Below are 22679 nucleotides of genomic sequence, written 5' to 3' on the forward strand. Positions count from 1 at the left end.
CAGCTGGATTACTCTATAGCGATACAAACAAAAAAACTAGATAGCAATGACTGCATAACTCTAAAAATTTATTAAATTACTTAAAAATTTTTAATTTTTAGACAGAAAAGAGTACACATGCAAGTAGAGAAGAAGCAGAGAGAGGGAGAGAGAGAATCCCAAGCAGGCTCCACTCTGTCAGCGCAGAGCTTGACACGGGGCTTGATCTCATGAACCATGAGATCATGACCTGAGCCAAAATCAAGAGTAGGATGCTTAATAAACTGAGCCACCTAGGCACCCCAAATTACTTTTAAAGGTATACATTTTACAATTATATACTTACAATTCAATGACACAAACAATGAGCTTAAAATTCTATTAGTCTTTAGTACCACAATTATAAATATGGGCATATATCCCCAAGGATTACCAAATATCCACAGGGTACTTCTAACTTAAGAGGAAGAAACCAAAATGAATGGGGAAAAAAAGGACACTTGGAATAAACAGACTAGACAGGGAGAAAAATATATTAAAAAAAAAAAAGCCTAGGGGTGCCTGGGTGACTCAGTTGATTAAGCATCCGACTTCAGCTCTGGTCATGATCTCACAGTTCATGAGTTTGAGCCCTGTGTCAGTCTCTGTGCTGATAGCTCAGAGCCTAGAGCCTACTTGGGATTCTGCGTCTCCCTCTGTTTCCGTCCCTCCCCCGTTTATGCTCTGTCTCTCTCCCTCTAAAAAATAAATAAACTTAAAAAAACTTAAAAACTTAAAAAAATTATTTAAAAAGCCTATCATTCATCTCAGGGATAAGCAAAGATACCGATTCTGGAAACAGAATGGGATACTTTAATTAAAAATAAATAAATAAATAAATAAGCAAGCTCTTCACAATTAAACATGAAAACAGAAATTAAAAATTCAATAGACAGACTGAAAGATGAAGTTGGGGAAGTCTCCAAAAATAAGAATAAAAAATCAAGGCAAGGGAAATAGAGAAAATATAAGAAAAATAGAGAATCAGTCCAGGAGGTCCAAAATCTAAATAACAGGAGTTCCAGAAAGAAGAAACAAAGAAAACAGAAGAGATCACCAATGAAATAAGCCAAGCAAATTTCCTAGAACTGAAGGCTTGAATTTCCAAGGTTGAAAGAGTCCACAAAGCCACTTGCAAAATAAATAGATGAATATAGGGATATAAATGTGAAATTTGAAAGCAATGGTGATAAAGAAAATGCCACAAACTTTTCAAGTGAAAAAAAAAAAGGCCAGATACAAAAAAGCAGGAATAAAACAGCTTCAGACTTCAATAGCCAATGATGAAAGCTAGATGACAAAAGTACAATGTTTTTCAAATACTGATGGAAAATTATTTCCATTCTAGAACTCTAGACTCAGCCAAAGTATCAATCAAATCTGAGGGTAGAATAGAGATGCTCCATTTTGAGAGTTGGAAACATTAAATATTTACTTCCCATTTACTTTCTCAAAGCTACTGGAAGATGAGCTCCACCAAACTGCAAAAGTAAACCAAAAATAAGGAAGACACAGCATAAAGAAAATAGCAACACCAACACAGAAATACAAAGGGACTGTCAAGACAATGGTGAAGAGAGATCCCAGAACAACTGTAAATTACAAGAATTTTAGTCCTATTTGACTTTTTAATCTAATACTTGGGTAAAAATTATTTTTAAGTGAATATTCTTAATCACCATCAACTCTGAAGGTAATTACTGTTACTATTCAGTGTTTAGCCTTGCAGAGATTATCTGTGGGTAGTAATTACATCTGTATCTGTGTAGGTCTTTATTTTGACCTCATGCATTCTTGAGTGCTAGTTTGATTAGGCACAGAATTCTTGGGTCTAATAACTTTTCCTCATACCTCTAAAGATACTGCTCCTTGGCCCACTATTGCTAATGAGGAACATTAGGTGTATATTCTCTTTGAAAGATTTGAAGATCTTTCTCTTCATCTTTGGGGTCTCTGCAGTTATCTGACTTGATAACTGGTACACCCTTTCATCTGAAGAGTCATGCTTTTTTTAGCTGAGGGATTTTTCTTCTATTATGCCTTTGGTTATTTTTTCTACTTTAGTGCCCCAATTCTATAATTCTTCTTGAATCTCCTTAAGTAACCCCCTTTTGTCCCTTATTCCCCTATTTTCCCAGTGTCTTTATATTTTGTATCACTAATTCACTTTTATATGTATTTTTTAATCCTCTGGATTTCTTTAATCATAGTCTTAATTTCTAAGAAATCTTTTTCATCCTCTAATCTAATAGCACTGTTTTTGTGGATGCAACATCTATAAAATCTCTGTGAATATACCACATATTTTTTTGGAAATTCTTTTAATTATCTATTTCCTCTGGGGCCAGTTTTACTTTCTGTTTCTGATCCTTCCCTTTAATGCTTTGTTCCCCTTAAGTATCTAGAGATCCTGGGCTTTCTATTCACACTTATAAGTGAAAAACTAGATTGAACAGTGTACATGAGTAGCATGAGTTTCCTCTGCAGTTGTGAGTCTGTTTTTCCACTGTCCTCTCCTCTGATTGGAAAGTCTGATACAGTCTCTACATGAGTTATGGCGTCTGTACTTGGTTACTGGCAAGCATCACTTTAGGGTATGTTGGCATGGAAGAGCACATAAGACTGAGACTCCTCTTCTCCCAATTATGAAAAGTATCTCCACCTTGGGATGGAAGAATTTAATGCATTTGCTTCCACTGCAGAGCTACTTTTCATTTCCTCCTTCTTCATACTGCTGTAGAGATCTGTAGTTAACTCAGGTTCTGCTCTGCTTCTGTCTTAGGCCCCTATACTACAGCAGGAGTTCTCTTCAAGTAGGTGTTTACTTTCTGGACAAAATTATCTGGCTTAAGCTTAGGATCAAAATTCTGCTACCTTTTGCTCACTGTACGATGAAGACTGTCCTTTCTGTTTCAAATGCAGAATTTTCATTAATTTTTAATTTACCCTTTAAGATGATCCAGGACTCCTTCCTGCTTCTTATATGTATTCTCTCAACTACTCTTATCTTTCTAGGAGTTTTCTTTTCCACATATTTTAAGCTGTGGTTTTTTTCTGGTGTCATCAATCTGATCTTTGCTTTCTATCTTCCATGACAATGGTTTATTTATGTCCCGTTTTTGTTTTGGAGCATTGTTTTGTATTCATTTTTTAAATATATCTTTTTTGAAATTAAGAAATTTGGGGTAAGGGCACCTGAGTGGCTCAGTCAGTTAAGCATCTGACTTTGGCTTAGGCCATAATCTCACAGTCATGGGTTCGAGCCCCATGTCGGGCTCTGTGCTGACAGCTCGAAGCCTGGAGCCTGCTTCGGATTCTGTCTCTCTCTCTCTGCCCCTCCTCCACTCACGCTATGTCTCTATCTCTCAAAAATAAACAAACATTAAAAAAATTATTAAAAAAAGAAATCTGTGATAGCAAGAGAGATAGATACATGAATTCATTCTAGTACTCTGATCCAATTTCCAGAGGAATCTTTCAAGGATGTTAGTTTAGACTAAAATGCACATCCAGCTGTATCAATCTCCTATATAAAGCTCCAACACACAGTTCAAGGTTTTTGGCTTGACACGATGGATCCTTTACTTTTGTTCATGCTACCTCAGACAAAAAAGCATTTCCCTTTTTTCTGCCTGGTATCATTCATTACCTGTGTTTACCTGACAAGATATTATAAATCCCTGTTTACATGTTCTGATTCCTCACTAAATTGTGAATTTTTTTTTTTTACTGAGTTGTGAAATTAAGAGCAAAGACCTTACCAGTCCTTGATGCCCCAACACCTAAAGAGCCTATCACATAATAGCTGTTCATTTTATAAATGAGAATTCATGTGCTAACATGCTAGAGAATCTGAAAGCCAGACCTCAAACCATTAAGCCACAAGTAACAAAATTTCAGTGCCAGAAGGAACCTTAAAGATTTTTTTTTTAATGAATAAATCATTAGGGACCGACAACTCTCTACAAACTTCCCTCCACTACCAGGCAGAATAAATCACTCTATCAAATATGACCCCCCCTCATACATTATTCATACCTCTCTTGCAGCCCTCATCCCTCTAGTCTGCTGTTAATTTTATTCTTCAAGGACTAAGATAGTGCATATTCATTTTTGTATCACCAGCACCTGGGCACAAAGAAGGTGCTAAGTAAATATTTATAGTATGAATGAATAAATGCATGCTCAAGACAATGGGATTTTGTACTGGTTTCTACTACTACTTTATTCAAGGGTTGGGAGAAAGTCACTTAAACTCCAAGTCTCAACTTCTTAACCTGTGTTATGAGAATAACAATCCTATCCAATTATTTCACACATCAAGTGGGATGATATGGGAAACCATGTTGGAAAATAATGACATGCTACCACAAAACAAACCATAATCTCCCATGTAAAACTAGTAAAGAAATACAGAATACTGAATCACAGGGAAAAATGTTATGAATTGGGGGGGGAAATGTCCTTGATAGACTGAGTAGTTTTAATTTTAGATAGTAAACCAGCACAGGTGTTTACCAAGCAGGTGTTATGCCCTCTGACATATGGCATGAGCCCCAGGGCTCCTGCTCTTCATGTACAAATAACATAGCTATGGCTTTACTGTAGTCTCCTTTATAAGACCTCTCTGACATCATCTTTCTCAGTTCCCTGCCACAGTGAAAAGAATCCTGGACTGGGACTCAGAAGACCCTAGTTCTAATCTGGTTCTGCCACCATCACTAATTATGAGTCTTCAGGAAAGTCTGTTTTTCTACCTGTGAAATGGGGATGGATAATGCTTTCTTCACAAGGTAACTGTGAGGGCTAATCACACTAACCATACATAGTTATTAGGATAGTGCCTCGCACACATTAGCCAGGCCGTGATAGTGACGGCCATCACTCCTATAAAAGCATAACCACATTTGAGCCACAAAGCACAGCTCATCTTTGTTTAGGCCTCTTCTTCAATAATTTGCTGCTCTGTAATGGGGAGAAACTCCCGAAGATCTTAACATTTACAAATTCTTCCCCCTCCTTTAATTACATCCATCTGACAAAAGAAAGATTATCCCATTGCTTTCAGGGGAAAGCAATGCAGACTGGGAATCAGATACCTACTGTCATTAACCCTTTCTCTATTTCAGTTTTATCATCTATGAAACAATGATATAACCCATCTCATTAAACTCCTGTGAGGATTAAAAGAAGTAGTGACTACAAAAGGACACAGTATGCTACAAAGGCAATGGACATGTGAACATTTTTCTATGATTGATAGGAATGTAAATGACTCAAGTGAATCAATGTCTACTGCTGGAAGCACAGATTAAAGTATTTTAATGGTGACTCAGTATTGTGTGAGAATTTACTGTTCCCCTGCTTAAAATTCTTTAATAGCTTCTCATTACTCTTAAGATAAAGATAAAACTTCTACATGATCTGACCTGCCACCATTCCTCCTCATCACCTACCTCTAGTCCATTCACACTTCACATTCCAATCATAACAAACTACTTGCAGTTCCCAATTAAAGCATACCTTGTGAACCTCCTTGTCTTTGCATGAGGTATTTATTTTCTCTTTGTCTGGAATATCCTCATCTCTCCTTAATTCTTGCCCTACATAACAAAGTCCTTAAGCTCAGACTCTACAATCAAGAAATTTTCTCTTAAACATCCAATCTTTCATTCAGTAAATGGTTACTTGCCAGATGCCATGGATACGGCAATTAACAAGTCAGACATAACCCTTGGCCCCATGAAGTTTTAACACACTGTACTGTATGTAACTGTTTTTGCCTTCATAAGCCTGGGACACTCTTAGGAGTTGGGACAATGACTGATTTATTTCCTATATTGTCACTTCTCCACACAGGACCTGGCACAGAGTGGGGATTTTGTAAATATTTAGTAAATCAATATGACAAAACCACCTCTGTATAAGAGAAAACATCAGGTGTAAAGAATAGCAGTATACTTATACATATCATAGGCGTACTATTTGTAAGACTCTTTCAAACATCAGCATCTCATTTTATCTGCTCTGAAAAATGGAATTTGTAAGTTGAGAGAGGCAGAGAGACCTTTAAGGTCATCTAGCTTTTTTTTTTTTTTTTTTTTGGTTTTTTTAAATTTTAACTCCAGTATAGTTGACATACAGTATGCAATAGTTTTCAACAATTCTATACGTTATTCAGGGCTCACCATGATAAGTGTACTCTTAGTCCCTATCACTTATTTTACCCACCCACCCCCACCTGCCCTGTGATAACCATCAATTTGCTCTCTTATAGAGTCCATTTCTTGGCTTTTCTCTCTCTCATTTTTTCTTTGTTCATTTGTTTTTTAAATTCCACATATGAGTGAAATCATAGAATTTGTCTTTTTCTGCCTTATTCCTTTTAGCATAATACTCTAGCTCCACCAATGTTGCTGCAAATGGCAAACTTCATTCTTTTTTAATGCCTGAGTAATATTACACACACACACACACACACACACACACACACACACACACAAACACACACATGTATATACACCACATCTTCTTTATCCATTCATCTATCAATGGATGGTTAGGTTGCTTCCATAATTTGGCTATTGTAAATAATGTTGCAATAAACAGCATAATTTGTGTTTTTAAGAGCACCTACGTGGCTCAGTGGGTTGAGCATCTGACTTCAGCTCAGGTCATGATCTCACAGTTCATGGATTTGAGCCCCACATCAGGCTCTGTGCTGACAGCTCAGAGCCTGGAACCTGCTTTGGATTCTGTGCCTCCCTCTCTCTCTCTCTGTCCCTCCCCTGCTCATACTCTGTCTCTCTCTCTCTCTCTCTCAAAAATAAATAAACATTTAAAAAAATTTTGAATTTGTCTTTTTATATTCTTTGGGTAAATATCCAGTAGTGGAATTACTGGATTGTAAGGCAGTTCTATTTTTAAATTTTTGAGAATGAGATCATCTAGCTTTATTTTCCAGCCAATTCATCAGTGTAATATCCCTTCAAGTGACAGGCAGTCACTACAATGTCAGAGGACAGAATGAATGACTTTAAATGAACAGAATCTGCTCCCTTCAACAATTAGTCCTAATCCCGGTTTTGTAGACCATACCAACAAAAAAGAGGGAATTCTCTTCTAAATTCAGGTATTTGAAGACACGTCTAGTTAAGGCAAAGTGTATCATTCTCATTTTATTGATGAAAAAACTGAAACTCAGAAAGGCAACTTGTCTCTCCAAGGTTCAAAGCTACAAATGAAAAACTGAGTCTAACCAGTTGTGGTTCCAAGGTTAGGATTTCTGGAACACTAAAAAATTAAATCTGGAAGGGATACTTAACAGTTTATTAAGTCCAGTTCCTTTACTGTATAGGTAAAAACTATGAGGCCTGGTGGGGTGAGGGGCAGTAGCCAAGATGAGTTTTTTTCCAGCCCAGGCTCTGCATCTACCACACAGTCTGGATCACTAACCACCAAGTCTGCCCATATCAGAATAAAGAAAATTAAGACTTACCAAAGTGTTAGAAGAATTATAATCTTCAGCTGATTTATCTGCAAAGGGAAAAAGACAAGGGACTCAGTCAGTAAACAACTAAAATTAATCCATTCTTGAGGGCTAAGGAAGCCTATCCAGTCAAGCACTTGCCAGGCTGAGAGAATAATGGTATTACTAGTACTATGGGCCCAACACCAGGCTAAAGCACATTAGATACATTACCTCCTTTAATCCTCACTACAGTTCTGAGTACTATTATTATGTCTACTTTTATAGATTTTGAAACTGAGGTTCAGAGAAGTTAAGTAATTTGCCCAGGGTATACACAGGTTAAACAGGAGTCAAGATTTGAATCCTGGTCTAATTCTAAATACTATGTCAGAACTGTGTCCACATCATCAACTATATCATCATCAGGTCTCAATGGTCAAGGAAATTTCCTGCAATCTAAGAAAATGGAAAAGAATTCATGTCCTGAGCTATCCATGATAAATCATGACCAGTTTGTGGCTTCAACTTTTAGAAAAGATCCTTCTGCATGCATGTCTATTCCCTATAGGGAAAAACTGAGAAAAACTAAAGTTTAAGAAAAGAAAAGCATTAATCATGTCAAGTCTAATTTAAGGCAGGGTCTTATTTCTAAGAACAAATTCAAGTTTCCTCAATGAGGCAATTACCAGAGTTCATTGATTCCAAAATGTAAATTTTTTTCTTTTTTTTTTTTTTTTTTTTCAACGTTTATTTATTTTTGGGACAGAGAGAGACAGAGCATGAACGGGGGAGGGACAGAGAGAGAGGGAGACACAGAATCGGAAACAGGCTCCAGGCTCTGAGCCATCAGCCCAGAGCCTGACGCGGGGCTCCAACTCACGGACCGTGAGATCGTGACCTGGCTGAAGTCGGACGCTTAACCGACTGCGCCACCCAGGCGCCCCCCAAAATGTAAATTTTTTACATTAATATCTATGAAATAGAGATGTGTCCTATAATCAAAGGCATTTCATGGTTTAATTGGCAACTTTTTTCTCTTTAGTGGTATATAAAATAATGATGCAGGTTTAGAATTAATGATATCTTAGATTTAATGAAATATGAAACATAGACTCAATGGAGATCTTAGCAAGAAAATAAGTTTAAAAGCCAAATATTATGTTTGGTTTTATTCTTTAATTCCTACAGGCCTTAGAAAAAACTGACTTAGCCAGTTCAACATCAATGGAATTAAGGAGAAATATTCTACCAAACCCAACATATTCCTCACCAAAAACCAAGTCCAGAGAATGTCCAAGATCCCAATTCCATCATATAAGAAAGTGTCAGGTACAGCTTCTTTGGTCCTACGACAAACCATGAACCTATAAGCTATGACAATATATTCTTAAACCCTGAACAGCCAGCTATACCCAGGAGAAATCAATTCAGGATATACTCTAAACATAATTCCATCACACAGTACTTGATTCACCCTGAGTAAATCACTCAGTTTTTCTGAGGCTAATTAATTTCTCTGAGTCTGTGAACTGGGGATAATAGTCCTTGTCATACCAAGCCCCTAAGACCATCATGAGAATCAGTGAGATAATTCATGTGCAAGCATATACAAGTTAAAGTAGTACTCTCAGAATCAATAGTATGAGAAGAAGGGAAACAGGTAAAAGAGAGAGATGACATTAAACAAAAACTGTGCTAAGGGCACCTGGGTGGCTCAGTTGGTTGAGCGGCCGACTTTGGCTCAGGCCATGCTCTCACCATTCGTGAGTTTGAGCCCGGCATAGGGCTCTGTGCTGACAGCTCAGAGCCTGGAGCCTGCTTCAGATTCTGTGTCTCCTGTGCTCTCTGCCCCTCCCCCACTCACACTCTGTCTCTCAATACTGAATAAAAGTTAAAAAAAAAAAAAAAAAAAAACAACTGTGCCAAATATACAATATTGCCTAGAAATGGCCCTGGTCTTCAACTTCTAAAAAACTAAAAATTCTGCACTTGCATGTGCGCGCACACACACACACATTTACATATACACGTGTGTGTAAATTTATACACACAGAAGAAGTATGAACACATATCTAAGCATTCTATATATATATATATATACTGTTATTCATATATGCACGCAAAGGTGAACATATACACAATTACCTGAATGTGTGTATCTATATACATATTAATTCATGAATACCTAAGTGGTCTTTAATTCTAAACGTATGCAAACCCACAGAGCTATGCTTCCATATACATATCTGGTACTTGTACACGTCTACACACACGTACACATAAACACAGAGATTCTTCCAAAGACTCTGCTGCTAAGACTTTCAAAGCCAGCTTTTCTAATCTGAGGTTCGTGACAAACACCTTAAAATATAAACTCTAATCTTCTGACTAGAAAACTCTCCCACCCAGCACCCCTCAACCCTAATTCCTCCTTGGAATGACCCAGTCCCTCAATGAGAGAAGTGAGACAGAGCCAACAGAGCCAGACGTGAGGAAGGAAGTAATGCTGGGAACACGCATGACCCTCTCCTGGGTACCACCATGGCAGCATGGGCAAAGCTGCAGTTTGTCATCCTCACCATCTGTGCCCTTCGATACGAGCCAGACACTTGCTGGGGAAAGCATCCTTCAAAATCGGCTAGTTCATCCTGGTTCTCACCTTCCCCAACAATACTGCTCTTTGAAAGAGACAGCATGAACACTGGAAAGAGTACCAGACTTGGAGTTAAGAGACCAGTTCTGCCATTAATTTAGCCATATTAGAAAGGTCTTTCTTGGCTTTAGTGTCTGCAAAACAAGGAGGACCTGGAAGTAGTATATACGGACGATACATCTTGCTCTAACATTCTAAGATGCTACTATAAAAGGCAAGTTTCTGGAAATGTAGGCCTTCTAATAACATATCCAGGAAAAGGAAAATGTCCCTGCTATGGGAGGAGGTGCTCCAGATAGAGTTCCTAGAAGCAGATAGTAAACTCCAAAGGTGCTAGTCTAGGAATTGGGAGGTCTGGATTCAAATCCCAATTCTGCCATTAAAAACACTGAAAGACACAGTCTGTTACAGAGAGGTACATCTAAAGAACATATATTATTACTGGCCTATTTTACATCTGAGTGATAAAAATTAATTCCTTGAGGAAGAAATTGGGCTTGCCTACTTAAAAGATACACATGAAATGTGTTATTAAATAACAATGATATTAAAATTAATAATGATAATGATAGCTACATTTCCATGGTACTGTTTACAACTTATAAATAACTTTCATACCAGTGAGCTCATTTATTCCTCATTACACTCTCTGGAGACAAATTATTATTCCCATTTTGAGGCTCAATATATACATATACCATGCAACTTATAAAGAAGGTGCAGTTTCAAAATACTCAGGTTTGATGCAAAAACTCATCATTTTGGCTCTCAAATTCCAAAAGTCCATCTTAGTTAAAGTATTGTCTCCACTCTTTCCAATACTTTCTCCCCTTACCCCATACCAATAGGCATGTGGAGCTTTTCCATCCAGGTGAAAACATTTTTTTTTTCCCTAGACTATTCTGGATTCAATCCCCATACCTGTAAAGCTCATGTACTTCTGGCTGTTGGAGGTCTTCTTTGAGTTATAAAATTCCAATACATCCAGAACAGCTTGTGGGTTTTTCTTCTGCTCTGACTTAGTGATATTTGATGTTTGAAGCAAGCGAGCCCACTGCTCTGGCATTCCCTATAAGAGAGACATACAACGTTGTCAGGAAGGCATAGTTAGAGGGGATCCTGAAGGAAAATCAAAGCTAACTCTAATACCTGCTGGCAGTTAAAGACGGGTTTAGTTATTTCTTTCTCTCTATACTCTCAGAGCTCTATATAAGCCTTTTTTATAATACCTATCTCATTGGATTAGTCATTTCTTGAGATGTTTGCCCTTTCACTAGGCTATTCCTTCTTCAGAACAGGAACCATGTATGATTTGTCTTTATATCATAGTGCCAAGGAGCCACTTAACTAAGGTCTACTTAAGAAATGGTGATTCAAAGCGTTTTCTGATAAAACTTTAGAGATGAGGAAAATGTCCCTCTCATGAATATAAGAAGATAGTAATGAGGATCTCAGGCAAAGACAGAGGCATCAGGAATACTAGGGTAAAAAATGAATCTAACAGTACATAGTCAGAACTCTCAAAGATCAAAGGCCTTTCTGTGACCCAGGACTTACTGTAAACTCCCCTGTGACAGCATCAAAACCAACGTGAATTGTGTGCTCAAAATCTGAAGGAAGAGAAATCTCTGGCCGTTCCTTCTCCTTCTTTTTATTTGCTGCAAGAGAAACAGAGAAAAGGAAATAGAAAACAAGGACATTATTACTTTTTTTTTTTTTTTTTTGCTTATTTAACTGTTTTTTGAGCTGTAGGCTCCTTTAAAGGCTAAGGACCGTCTACTTCACATATGTATTGACAACCAAAATGCTACATTTAGATTGGAGAAGGTGCTCAAAACATGATTAAAGACTTATTTTTTTGTTGAACTAAAGTAAGAAAGGGATAGAAAGAATTTTCTTCAAATGTTCTTCAGATCTAATGAGCCATTTGATCTAGGGTGAGTAACTTTCTTTTTCTGAACACTGGTTTTTCCATCTCCAAAGAGAAAGCTAAGGCAGATGGTATCTAAAGATCCTTCCAGCCCTGACATCCTACATTCTATGAGCTTCTATGACCTACATCCCACTGGTTTGGTATTTGATTATGGACTGCTTTAAGGTTCCCTAAATTACAGGATTTTAGGTCTGGGTGGTATTTTAATAATATAAATCGCTAATATTTTATCAGGTGCTTACGAGGCAACAGTTTTAGTTCTTTACATGTATGAATTCACTTTAGCTTCATGGCAACCCTAGAAGTTAGGTACTATCCTTATTTTGCAGATAAAGAAACTGAAGCACAGAGATCAAGTTACTTGCTCAAGATCACATGGTTAGTAGTTGGCAGCATCCAGGCACAAACCCAGGCAGTCTGGCCCAGAGCCTGAGCTCAAAACCACTATGCTGTGCTGCATCCCTAGGCTAGGACCTTAACAGATCATTAAAAGAAAAAGATGTAGTCATCTTTCTCCCATCAAACGTCTTGCATAAAGTAGATGTTCACAGAGGTCCTGCTGACCTGGCAGAAAAAGCTTCAATAGTTAAGGAATTGTATTGCTAAAGCAAAGTACCCTTGTCAGGGGTTGAATTATGTACCCCTAAATTCATATGTCCCAATTCCAGGTACCTCAGAATGTGACCTTATTTAGAAATAGGGTCATTGCAGATATAATTAGTTTAAGTTACAATAGGTCATACTGGAGTAGGGGGGACCCCTAAGCCAATAAGACTGGTATCCTTACAAAAATAAGAAATGTGGAGACAGATGCACACAAGGAGAATACCATATGAAGATGAACAGAGAAGTCAGAGTGATGCTGTTTCAAGCCAAGAAACACCAAAGATTGCCAGCAAGCCACCAGAAGCTAAGGGAGAGGCATGAAACAGATTTTTCTTCACAGCCTTCAAAAGGAACCAACCCTGCATACAACTTGATCTCGGAATTCTTGTTTCCAGAACTGAAACAATCCATTTCTGTGGTCTAAGCTGCTTAGTTTGTGGTACCTAGTTACAGAAGCTCTAGTAAATCTAACCCTCTTCCAACTAAAAGGAGTTTCAAGGTCTTGGTATCAGGCTAGACTTCAGCAGCCATCTGCAAATGTAATCCCACTGAAACAGGCTTAAACAACTTCCAAGGCTCAGCCAGATAATCTTTCTTCCTAGATGGGGACCTACAGAGCCCAGATTTTAAAGAGCTGTAGAAACCCTCCTTATCCCTTCAACGAAGGCTCCTCCTCCTTCAACGTTCTAAGGAGAAGACAAAGGAGAAGGCCATCTGGTCTAAACTTCCAGGGAACTCCGTACACATACCTGGGAGAACTGGATTCAGAAGCTAACTGCAAAAGCTACTATTAATTGAGCTCTTACCATGTGCCAAGCATGTGCTAAGAATTTTATATGCATCATATGTCACCAAATACTCCATACAACCCTACAAAACAGATATTAACATCTTCATTTTATAGGTAAGGAAACATAAGTACTTATTTTTAATAATTTGCTTTATCATTCCTGAGTTTCAGTGACAAGTCTATCCTAAAAGCATTATAAATTGGCCATGCAGGCTCATAAGCCTGTGAGGCAAGACTAGAATATCCTCTCTTTAAGGCAAATCAGCAAAGAAAGCCCAGGAACCCTAAGTCTCCAGTCTTCCCCACTATCAATCTCTCAATGAAATCACCAGAGTTTTCTCCTTGTAGACATTATGTTACATACAGTCACAGTTAAGGCCCAAAGTCCCTGGCTCCATGACAAGACATTTTCCCTCCTAGAAATGCCCAGGATTACACGACAGCAAAGCTAAAACAAACAAACAAACAACAACAAAAAACAAAAACAAAACAGAACAAAAAAAACAAAAAAACAGAAACAAACAAACAAAAACATTGTAAGCCCAAAATTCACCTCTAAAAAAATTCACTGAGCAGTACTGAAGAACTTGGCTAGGGTCAGACAAAGGCTGAATGCCAGGCTTGTCTGAGCCTATCCTTGGAGATCAGATTAAAAGTATAGGCTGAATTATAGCAATCAAAACAGTATGGTGCTGGCACAAAAACAGACACATAGATCAATGGAACAGAACAGAGAGCCCAGAAATAAACCCATGCTTAAATAGTCAATTAATCTATGACAAAGGAGACAAGAATTTGGATGGGGAAAAGACAGTTTGTTCAATAAATGGTGCTAGGAAAACTGGACAGCTACATGTAAAAGAACGAAAGTGGACCACTTTCTAACACCAAACACAAAGATAATTTCAAAACGGATTAGACCTAAATGTAAGAGATGAAACTATAAAAATCCAAAAAAAAACAAAAAACAAAAAAAAACAAACCTATAAACTGGAAAGCTACATATAAAAGAATGAAACTGGACCACTTTCTAACACCAAACACAAAAAGAATTTCAAAATGGATTAGACCTAAATGTAAGAGATGAAACTATAAAAATCCTAGAAGAGAGCACAGGCAATAATTTCTCCAACGTTGACCATAGCAACATTTTTCTAGCACTTCCCCTTGTCTCCAAAGGCAAGGAAAACAAAAGCAAAAATAAACTATTGGGACTGTATCAAAATAAAAGCTTTTGTGCAGCAAAGAAAACCATTAACAAAAAAGGCAACCTACTGAATAGGAGAAGGTACTTGCAAATGATATATCCAATAAGGGGTTAATATCCAAAACATGCAAAGAACTGAGGGGCACCTGGGTGGCCCAGTCAGTTAAGTGCTCAACTCTGGATTTCAGCTCAGGTCATGATCTCGTAGATCATGATGAGATAGGGCTCCACGTCAGGGTCTGTGCTAACAGTGCATAGTCTGCTTGGGATTCTCTCTCTCTTTCTCTCTCTCTCTCTCTCCCTCCCTGTGACCCTCCCCCACTTGCACACAAGCAGGTGCACACATGCACTCTCTCTTAAAATATATAAACTTTAAAAAAAGTACTTATATAACTACATACACACACACACACACACACACACACACACACACACACGCCAATCTGATTTAACAATGGGCAGAGGACACAAATAGTTGTTTTTCCAAAAAAGATACAGATGGCCAAGAAACATGAAAAGATGCTCAACATCACTCATCATCAGGGAAATGCAAATCAAAACCACAATGAGATATCATGTGACATCTGACAGAGTGGCTAAAATCAAAAAGACAAGAAATAACAAGTATTGGTGGGGATGTAGAGGGAAAGGAAACCTTGTGCACTGTTGGTGGGAATGTAAATTGGTACAGCAATGTGGAAAACAGTATGGGGTTCCTCAAAAAGTTAAAAATAGAACTACCATATGATCTAGTAATTGAACTACTGGGCATTTACTCAAAGAAAACAGAAACACTAATTTGAATAGATACATGCACCCCTATATGTACATGTATCTAAGCAACCTAAGTGTCCATTGATAGATAAATGGATAAAGAAGCTGTGGGTGTGTGTGTTTATATACGCACACACACACAGGACTATTATGCAGCTATAAAAAAGGGATGATAGTGCCATTTGCAACAACATGGATGGACCAGAAGATATTATGCTAAGTGAAATAAGTCAGACTGAGAAAGACAAATATCATATGATTTTCACTCATATGTGGAATCTTTAAAAAAAAATGAATCAACAAACAAAAAGCAGAATTAGAGCTATAAATACAGAGAACAAACTGATAGTTGCCAGAGGGGAGGGGGGTCGGGGATGGGCAACATGAGTGTAGGGGAGTAGGAGATAAGGCTTCCAGCTATGGAACGAATAAGTCACGGGAATAAAAGGCACTGCATAAGGAATATAATAAATGGTACTATAATAGCACCATATGGTGACAGATGGTACCTACACTTGTGAACATAGCATAATGTGTAAATTTGAATCACTATGTTGTATACCTGAAACTAATATAATGTGTGTCAACTACACTACAATACAAATAATTTTTTTAAAGTATAGGCTGTGGACGAAAACAGGTGGCTAAATCCACAGTTAAGGCCCCAATGCTCAAGAGAGCTGCATGCATATATATGATCCACTTGTTCTATTACCTTTCCAGGTTGACTTGTCTGAACCTCACTACCAGACTGAACATTCCTGGGCAAAGAAAGTACCAGTATACCTTATAGCACTTTATAACAGATTTACATTTCATAATAATTACAATAATCACCTCCATTTGTATCATGCTCTAGTGCTCACATATATTATTTCACCAGAGCCTCAAAACAACTGTGTGATGAGCAGGGCAGTGGTTAAGGTGCCTATTGAGAGAAGAAGAAACAGAGGTTCCAAGAGGTTAAATAACCTGCACAAGGTCACAAGTTAGAAGCAGACCTGCACCCAGAACTGGGGTCTTCAGACTCCCAGCCACAAGGCCCTCCTATTCTGTCACTCTGCCTCTTATAGACTGCCGCTGCTCATGATTACGTGATCTCTCCTCTTTCTCCCCATCTCTCTTACATTCAGTCCCCAGGTTACTAATGATTTCCTCTGCTATACAGAAATCAAATTTATCCACTCTCCTCCATTTTCATTGTTACCACCCTCTTTCAGGCATTGTTATCTATGGCCTGGATCATTCTAAAAGTCATCTGTCACCTGCATTCTGGTCCCCTCCAATGCAGACAGCAGCCAAGGTGATCTATAGCCTTGATATTCTAAGCAGCATCAGCACAACTTGGGAGACTACTGGGAATGTAGGATCTCAAGCTCCAACCCAGACCTACTGAATCAGAATCTGAATTTTAATGAGATCAGAAATGATTCATGTGCATATAAAAGTTTGAGAATCAAGAGAATGAGAAGACAAGCCACAGATAAAAGAAAATATTTGTAAAAGACTTATCTGACAAAGGATTGTTATCCAAAATATATGAAGAACTCTTAAAACTCAACAATAAGACAAACAACCTGATTAATAAAATGGGCAAAAGACCTGAACAAGTAACTACCAAAAAAGATATACAGGTGGGAAAGATGTGCAACATCATGTGTCATTAGGGAATTGCAAATTAAAATGACAATGAAATACCACTACACACCTTGAAAATATCAAATGCCAACAAGGCTATGAAACAACAAGAATGTTTATTCCTTGGGGAATCTGGGTGGCTCAGTCAGTTAAGCGTCCAACTTCAGCTCAGGTCATGACCTCACGGTTCATGTTTGAGCCCCATGTCAGGCTCTTTGCTGACAGCTTGGAGCCTGGAGCTTTCTTTAGATTCTGTGTCTCCCTCTCTCTCCACCCTTTCCCTGCTTACACTCTGTCTCTCTCTCTCTCTCTCTCTCTCTCTCTCTCAAAAATAAATAAACATTAAACAATTTTTTTTAAAAAAGAGTGTTTATTCCTTGCTGGCAGGAATGCAAAATGGTAAGTCACTTTGGAAGACAGGTTGGCAGTTTCTTACAAAATTAAACACACTCTTACCATACAATCCAGCAATTGCACTCCTTGCTATTCACCCAAATGAGCTGAAAACTTATGTTCACATAAAAACTTGCACATGGATATTTATAGCAGCTTTATTCATAACTGCCAAAACTTAGAAGCAACCAAGATATCTTTCAGTAGGTGAGTGGATAAATAAACTGGTTCCTCCAGGAAATGGAATATTATTTAGCACTAAAAAGAAATGAGCTATTAAGCCATGAAAAGACAATGAGGAACCTTAAATACATATTACTAGGAAAACAAATCAACCTGAAAAGACTATGAACTGTATTATTCCAATTATATGACATTCTAGAAAAGGCAAAACTATGGAAACAGCATAAGAATCAGTGGTTGCCAGGGGTTAGGAGGGAAGAAGCGATAAATTAGTAGAGCACAGAGGAATTTTAGGGCCGTGAAACTACTCTGTACAATACTATCATGGTGGATATATGTCATTATTCATTTGTCCAAACCCATTGAGTGTACAACACCAAGAATGAACCCTAACATAAAATACAGACCTAAGGTGAACATGATATGTTGATGTCAGTGCATCAATTGAAACAAATGCACCACCCTGGTACAAGATGCTAATTGTGGGAAAGGTTGTACATATGTGAGAACAGGAGGTATACAGTAAATCTGGATACCTTCCACTCAATTTTTCTGTGAACTTAAAACTATGCTATTAAAAAAAAAGTTTCAGAAGCTCCACTCTATAAACTTGTACCCTCCTCTTTTAACCTCCTGCTACTTATGTTTCACACACTCTACACCAACTATACTGAATCAGTTACGTCACCAAACATAATGGGTTCTTTTACACCTCTTCACATTTTCTCAAGCTACTCCCTTTGCCTATGAATCCTGCCTTTCCTTTTCCCTTCCCTTGCTACCTCAGCCTTTTATTTATCCTTTTCAGGTCTCAACTTAAAGGTCATCTTTTCTCTGAAGTCCTCCCTGATCTCTAGGTTGGGCAGTCCTTCACCATTTGCTCTGTTCCCACAGCACCATTATAGTAATTGCCTATTTTAAGGGTTTCTCTTGGGAAAAACCACACTGAGTCCCAAGTGCAGGGGCCATGTCCAATTCATTATGGATCCTCAATGGCTAGCACACGCCTGGCACAAAACAGGTGTACAGACAGCGAGTGAAGAAAGTAACAAATAACCACATACCTAACTCAACTTGGCAAGGAGTCTAAGGAAATCTGCCTAAAACAGGCAAATTCTTTCCAGAACAGGAATAAATGTTTCATTTTTACAAGATCTGACCTGACTTTCACAATCCTTGTTACCCAGCCATCATCAGTCCTGTTTGAAAACCCTGCTCTGTGGGAGCTCAGTACACTGGCCCAAAGAAATTCTGAAGTCCTAATGTCTCCACATACCCAGGATAACTGGGTAACCCAGATGAAATGAAAATCCTGATGAAAAATGTGGTGGGAGGAACAAGAAGGTTCTAGAGTTCAGGCCAGTTTTGCCTCTACACACCGTACAGTCCAGATTCTCAGCTTTCCCATATGAACAATGGAAAGAATGGATGAGATGATTGTTAAGGACCCTTCTAGCTCCTACATTCCATGAGTCTATGAAAACAAAGGGATGAATACTCTCAAGACTCTGTAGCTGGATTCCTCTTGACATGGCATCCTACAGTTTTTAATAGGTACTCCATTCACATCATCTCATATAATTACCACAATCCTGAGAGGCAATTAATTTTACTTACAGATTAAGTAACTGAAGCACAGACTTGCCTACAGTTATTGAAGTGACTGCAATTCAAAAGGTGTGGCTTCAAAGCCAAGGCCCTTTAGATTCTATTATTTCACCTTCCCTAAAGAATTTCAAGTTGAGTCAAGAAAACATACTTTGGTATAAAAGGAAAAGAAATAATATTAAATAAGAACTTAGCATGTGTAAGATACCATAACTTAACACATTCTTTTCCTGAGTTCTTACAATCCTATGAGATAGATTATTATGATTGTCATTTTACAGATGAAGAAACAAAAAACAAAAAACAAACAAAAAAAAAAACCATTAAATAATTTGCTCAAGCTCACACAGTTAGTAAGAGCTGGGATTTGAACCCAAGTCTGATTCCAAAGTTCCTTTCCTCAGTGTCTTAATAAGAACTATTTGCCTACATGCCAATTGCTAGAGTTTAAGCAATTCAGCATTTGGCAATTTCCCTTCAAGAAGCAGCTGTTTTTAGAAAGGAAAGGCCAAGAGTTTAGCAGGGCCCAAATAACGCAGTCATTTATGACATAAGTCCATCTGTCTTACTCATAGCTAGAATGCATGGGACATGTTGCAGGGCTTTGGAACTGCTTATTGTTCCTAAATTTCCCCTGATCTAGTCATTTAAAAGATGGTAGGGAAAAACAACTTTTATGTTTTTGTTTTTTTAAGTTTATTTTTGAGAGAGACAGAGACAGAATGCGAGTGGGTTAGGGGCAGAGAGAGAGGTAGACACAGAATCCAAAGCAGGCTCCAGGTTCCGAGCTGTCAGCACAGAGCCTGATGAGGGGCTCGAACTTACGAGCTGTGAGATCATGACCTGAGCCGAAGTTGGACGCTTAACGGACTGAGCCACCCAGGCGCCCCTTTTATGTTTTATTTGGATTTGTATTTTATACTTCTATACCTTATATTTTTACATATTATTTCTAATTTATGTTATTAATATACTATATAACATGCCATTATAGGCATAGAATGTCAAATACAAAAGAAACTCCAGTAATGGAGACACAAAAAGAGAGGGGCTTAGAGGATGAGTAATCTATAGAAAAGAGCCCCAAGGAAATGAAATCATTTAACACATGAACATACAGGGTAATGCTGAAGTTGGCTTCCACTGGTCACTTTTTGTCCCATAACCTTTGCATACACCTCCCATATTCCCACCTCCAAGTTTTTGCTCTTTTTCTTCTCCTTACTTTGGAATGCTCTTCCTCCCAATCTCCCTGTCAAATTCTCAGTCATCTTTTAAAGACTGGTCCAAGTCCCACTTACTTCTTCCTGACTTTTCTCCCTCTGTGAATTCCCAAGACACTGAGTCTGCCACACCACCATGCATTTAGTCATTTCCTGTCTTGTATGATTCCTTGCTATTTTAAAGACTTACCCCTTTACTTAAAATGTAAGCTTCCTGAGGACCATAATCATGGCTTCTAATTATGATCGTTATACTTCCAAATCTTCCATTGAGGACCCAACACAGAATAGGTTAATTCAAGAACACCCCCAAAACATTAAGAAGTAACCTTAGAGTCTGTTATTCTACTTCCTGAAGTAAGAGGCCCTAAGAAGTAAACTGACTCACTGTATCACAGAGCATATGGTGGTAAGACTCCGTTCACCCGATCAAGTCTTTTACCCTTTGTGATAGCCTCTGATCCTTACTGACTGATTTGACTGGAAGCAACTACTTACTGAAATAGCAGTTTAACACAGACCAGAACAAGTATAAGAAAAGAAGGGCTTGGCTGAAGTGGGAGAGGAGGGAAGTGCAGGGGGGAAAAGAACCCTAATGGGCAGAATTTATCCTGCGTGCCATGCTATTTAGGCTGAGTAGTCACTGGCTGGAGAGCATCAGCAGGAAACAGGACACCTGAGGCAGGAAAGCAGGACAGAACTGGAGAAGCCACCTAGTCACAGAGCTACCTGGCACTCATTGAATGCCTTACTGGAAGTAACAATCACACTCACATGTGTATAGCCCTTCACAAAGCCTTTTCACAGTCACTGCCTCACTGGCTCCTTACAACAACTCCAAGAACCAGACAGCATAGATTATCCCCATCTCAGAGCTGAGAACACTGAGGTCAGGAAGTTAAAAGAAATCTGTCCTGGACTAGGAGTCAGTGGAGGATGGATCCAGTATTATCTTTGCCATTAATTCACTTTATGACCCTAGAAAAGTCACTTTCTTCTTCTTAGATCAAGTCTTCAATCTGCAAAATAGGTCAATGATCCATGTTCAGGTATAGATAAAGGTAGGTAAAAATCACCTTTCTGGAGAAGATAATACCTGAAAGAAATCATGAAGAATAACAGGAGTTGGTCAGGCAGAAATGGAAAAGGGCATTCCAGAAGGAAACAGAATAAACAAAGGGCCAGAAAACAGTGAACTTTGCCCCAGCTTTCTATCTGCCCAGCAAGTCAACCAAATTTAATAAGCTCTTATTAGAGATGTACTCCAAGCATGGGACTGAGGGATGATACAATGGAGGAAATAAAGCAAACTCAGGATACTGGTAGTCCCAGATCCCAAGGCCACAAACGTCAGGCTGCCTGGGACAACTGCTGCTGCTGCTGCTAGCACATTTTTCTATGATGACTAGTAAGTATGAGTCTAGAGGAATCTGATGAAAACCTTTATCTGCACAACGACTTGTAAGTGAATGTTCATAGCAACATTATTTAAAATAATCAAAACATAGAAACCAAAATGTCCCTCAACTGATAAACAGATAAATGGTATATCCATACAACAAAATATTATTAAGCTGTAAAAAGAAATGAAGTCCTGACCCATGCTACAACATGGATGAACCTAAAAACATCATGCCAAGTGAAAGAAGCAAGTCACAAACGGCCACATATTGTATGATTCTATTTATATAAAATGTCCAGAGAAGTCAAATCCATAGACAGAAAGTAGATTAGCGGTTGCCAAGGGGAAGAAGGAAATATGGCGAAGTACAGGGTTTCTTTTTAGGGTGGTGGAAAATGTACTGGAATTAGAGCATTGTGATGTTGTACAATCTTGTGACTATACTAAAAACCACTGAACCGTATGGTATATGAATTATATCTCAGTATTTTAAAAAAAGTAAATGCAATATACCATAATAACAAAATAAAGGAGAAAATGTATTTGCTAAAATTTTATATCCAATTGTGATTAAACATTCATAGCAAACTAGGATTATAAGGGAATCCATTTAATCTAATAAAAGCTAATTACCAAAAACACTAGCACCAACATCAAACTTAATGGTAAAATGTTGACAGTTTTCCTCTGAGATTACAAATAAGATTAAGGGTGTCACTGCTATTTATCACAATACTGAAGGTATTAGTCAGTGCAACTAGGAAAGAAAAGAAGAAGGAT

General features: G+C 38.1%; 1 protein-coding gene across 3 annotated transcripts in view; it reads right to left on the reverse strand.

The window, feature by feature from the left end:
- PAK1 (p21 (RAC1) activated kinase 1) overlaps positions 1-22679 on the reverse strand; it is a 154200-nt gene that overhangs the window by 35448 nt on the left and 96073 nt on the right. For all 3 annotated transcript variants that reach the window (XM_049652738.1, XM_049652747.1, XM_049652733.1), the window contains exons 3-5: positions 11700-11800; positions 11064-11211; positions 7517-7554 (exon numbers count right to left, since the gene is read on the reverse strand). In XM_049652738.1, coding sequence (XP_049508695.1) covers positions 7517-7554; positions 11064-11211; positions 11700-11800 — 287 coding nt within the window. The remainder of the gene's footprint in view (positions 1-7516; positions 7555-11063; positions 11212-11699; positions 11801-22679) is intronic.

Source organism: Panthera uncia, chromosome D1 (genome assembly GCF_023721935.1).
Source record: "Panthera uncia isolate 11264 chromosome D1, Puncia_PCG_1.0, whole genome shotgun sequence".
Taxonomy (NCBI): Eukaryota; Metazoa; Chordata; class Mammalia; order Carnivora; family Felidae; genus Panthera; species Panthera uncia.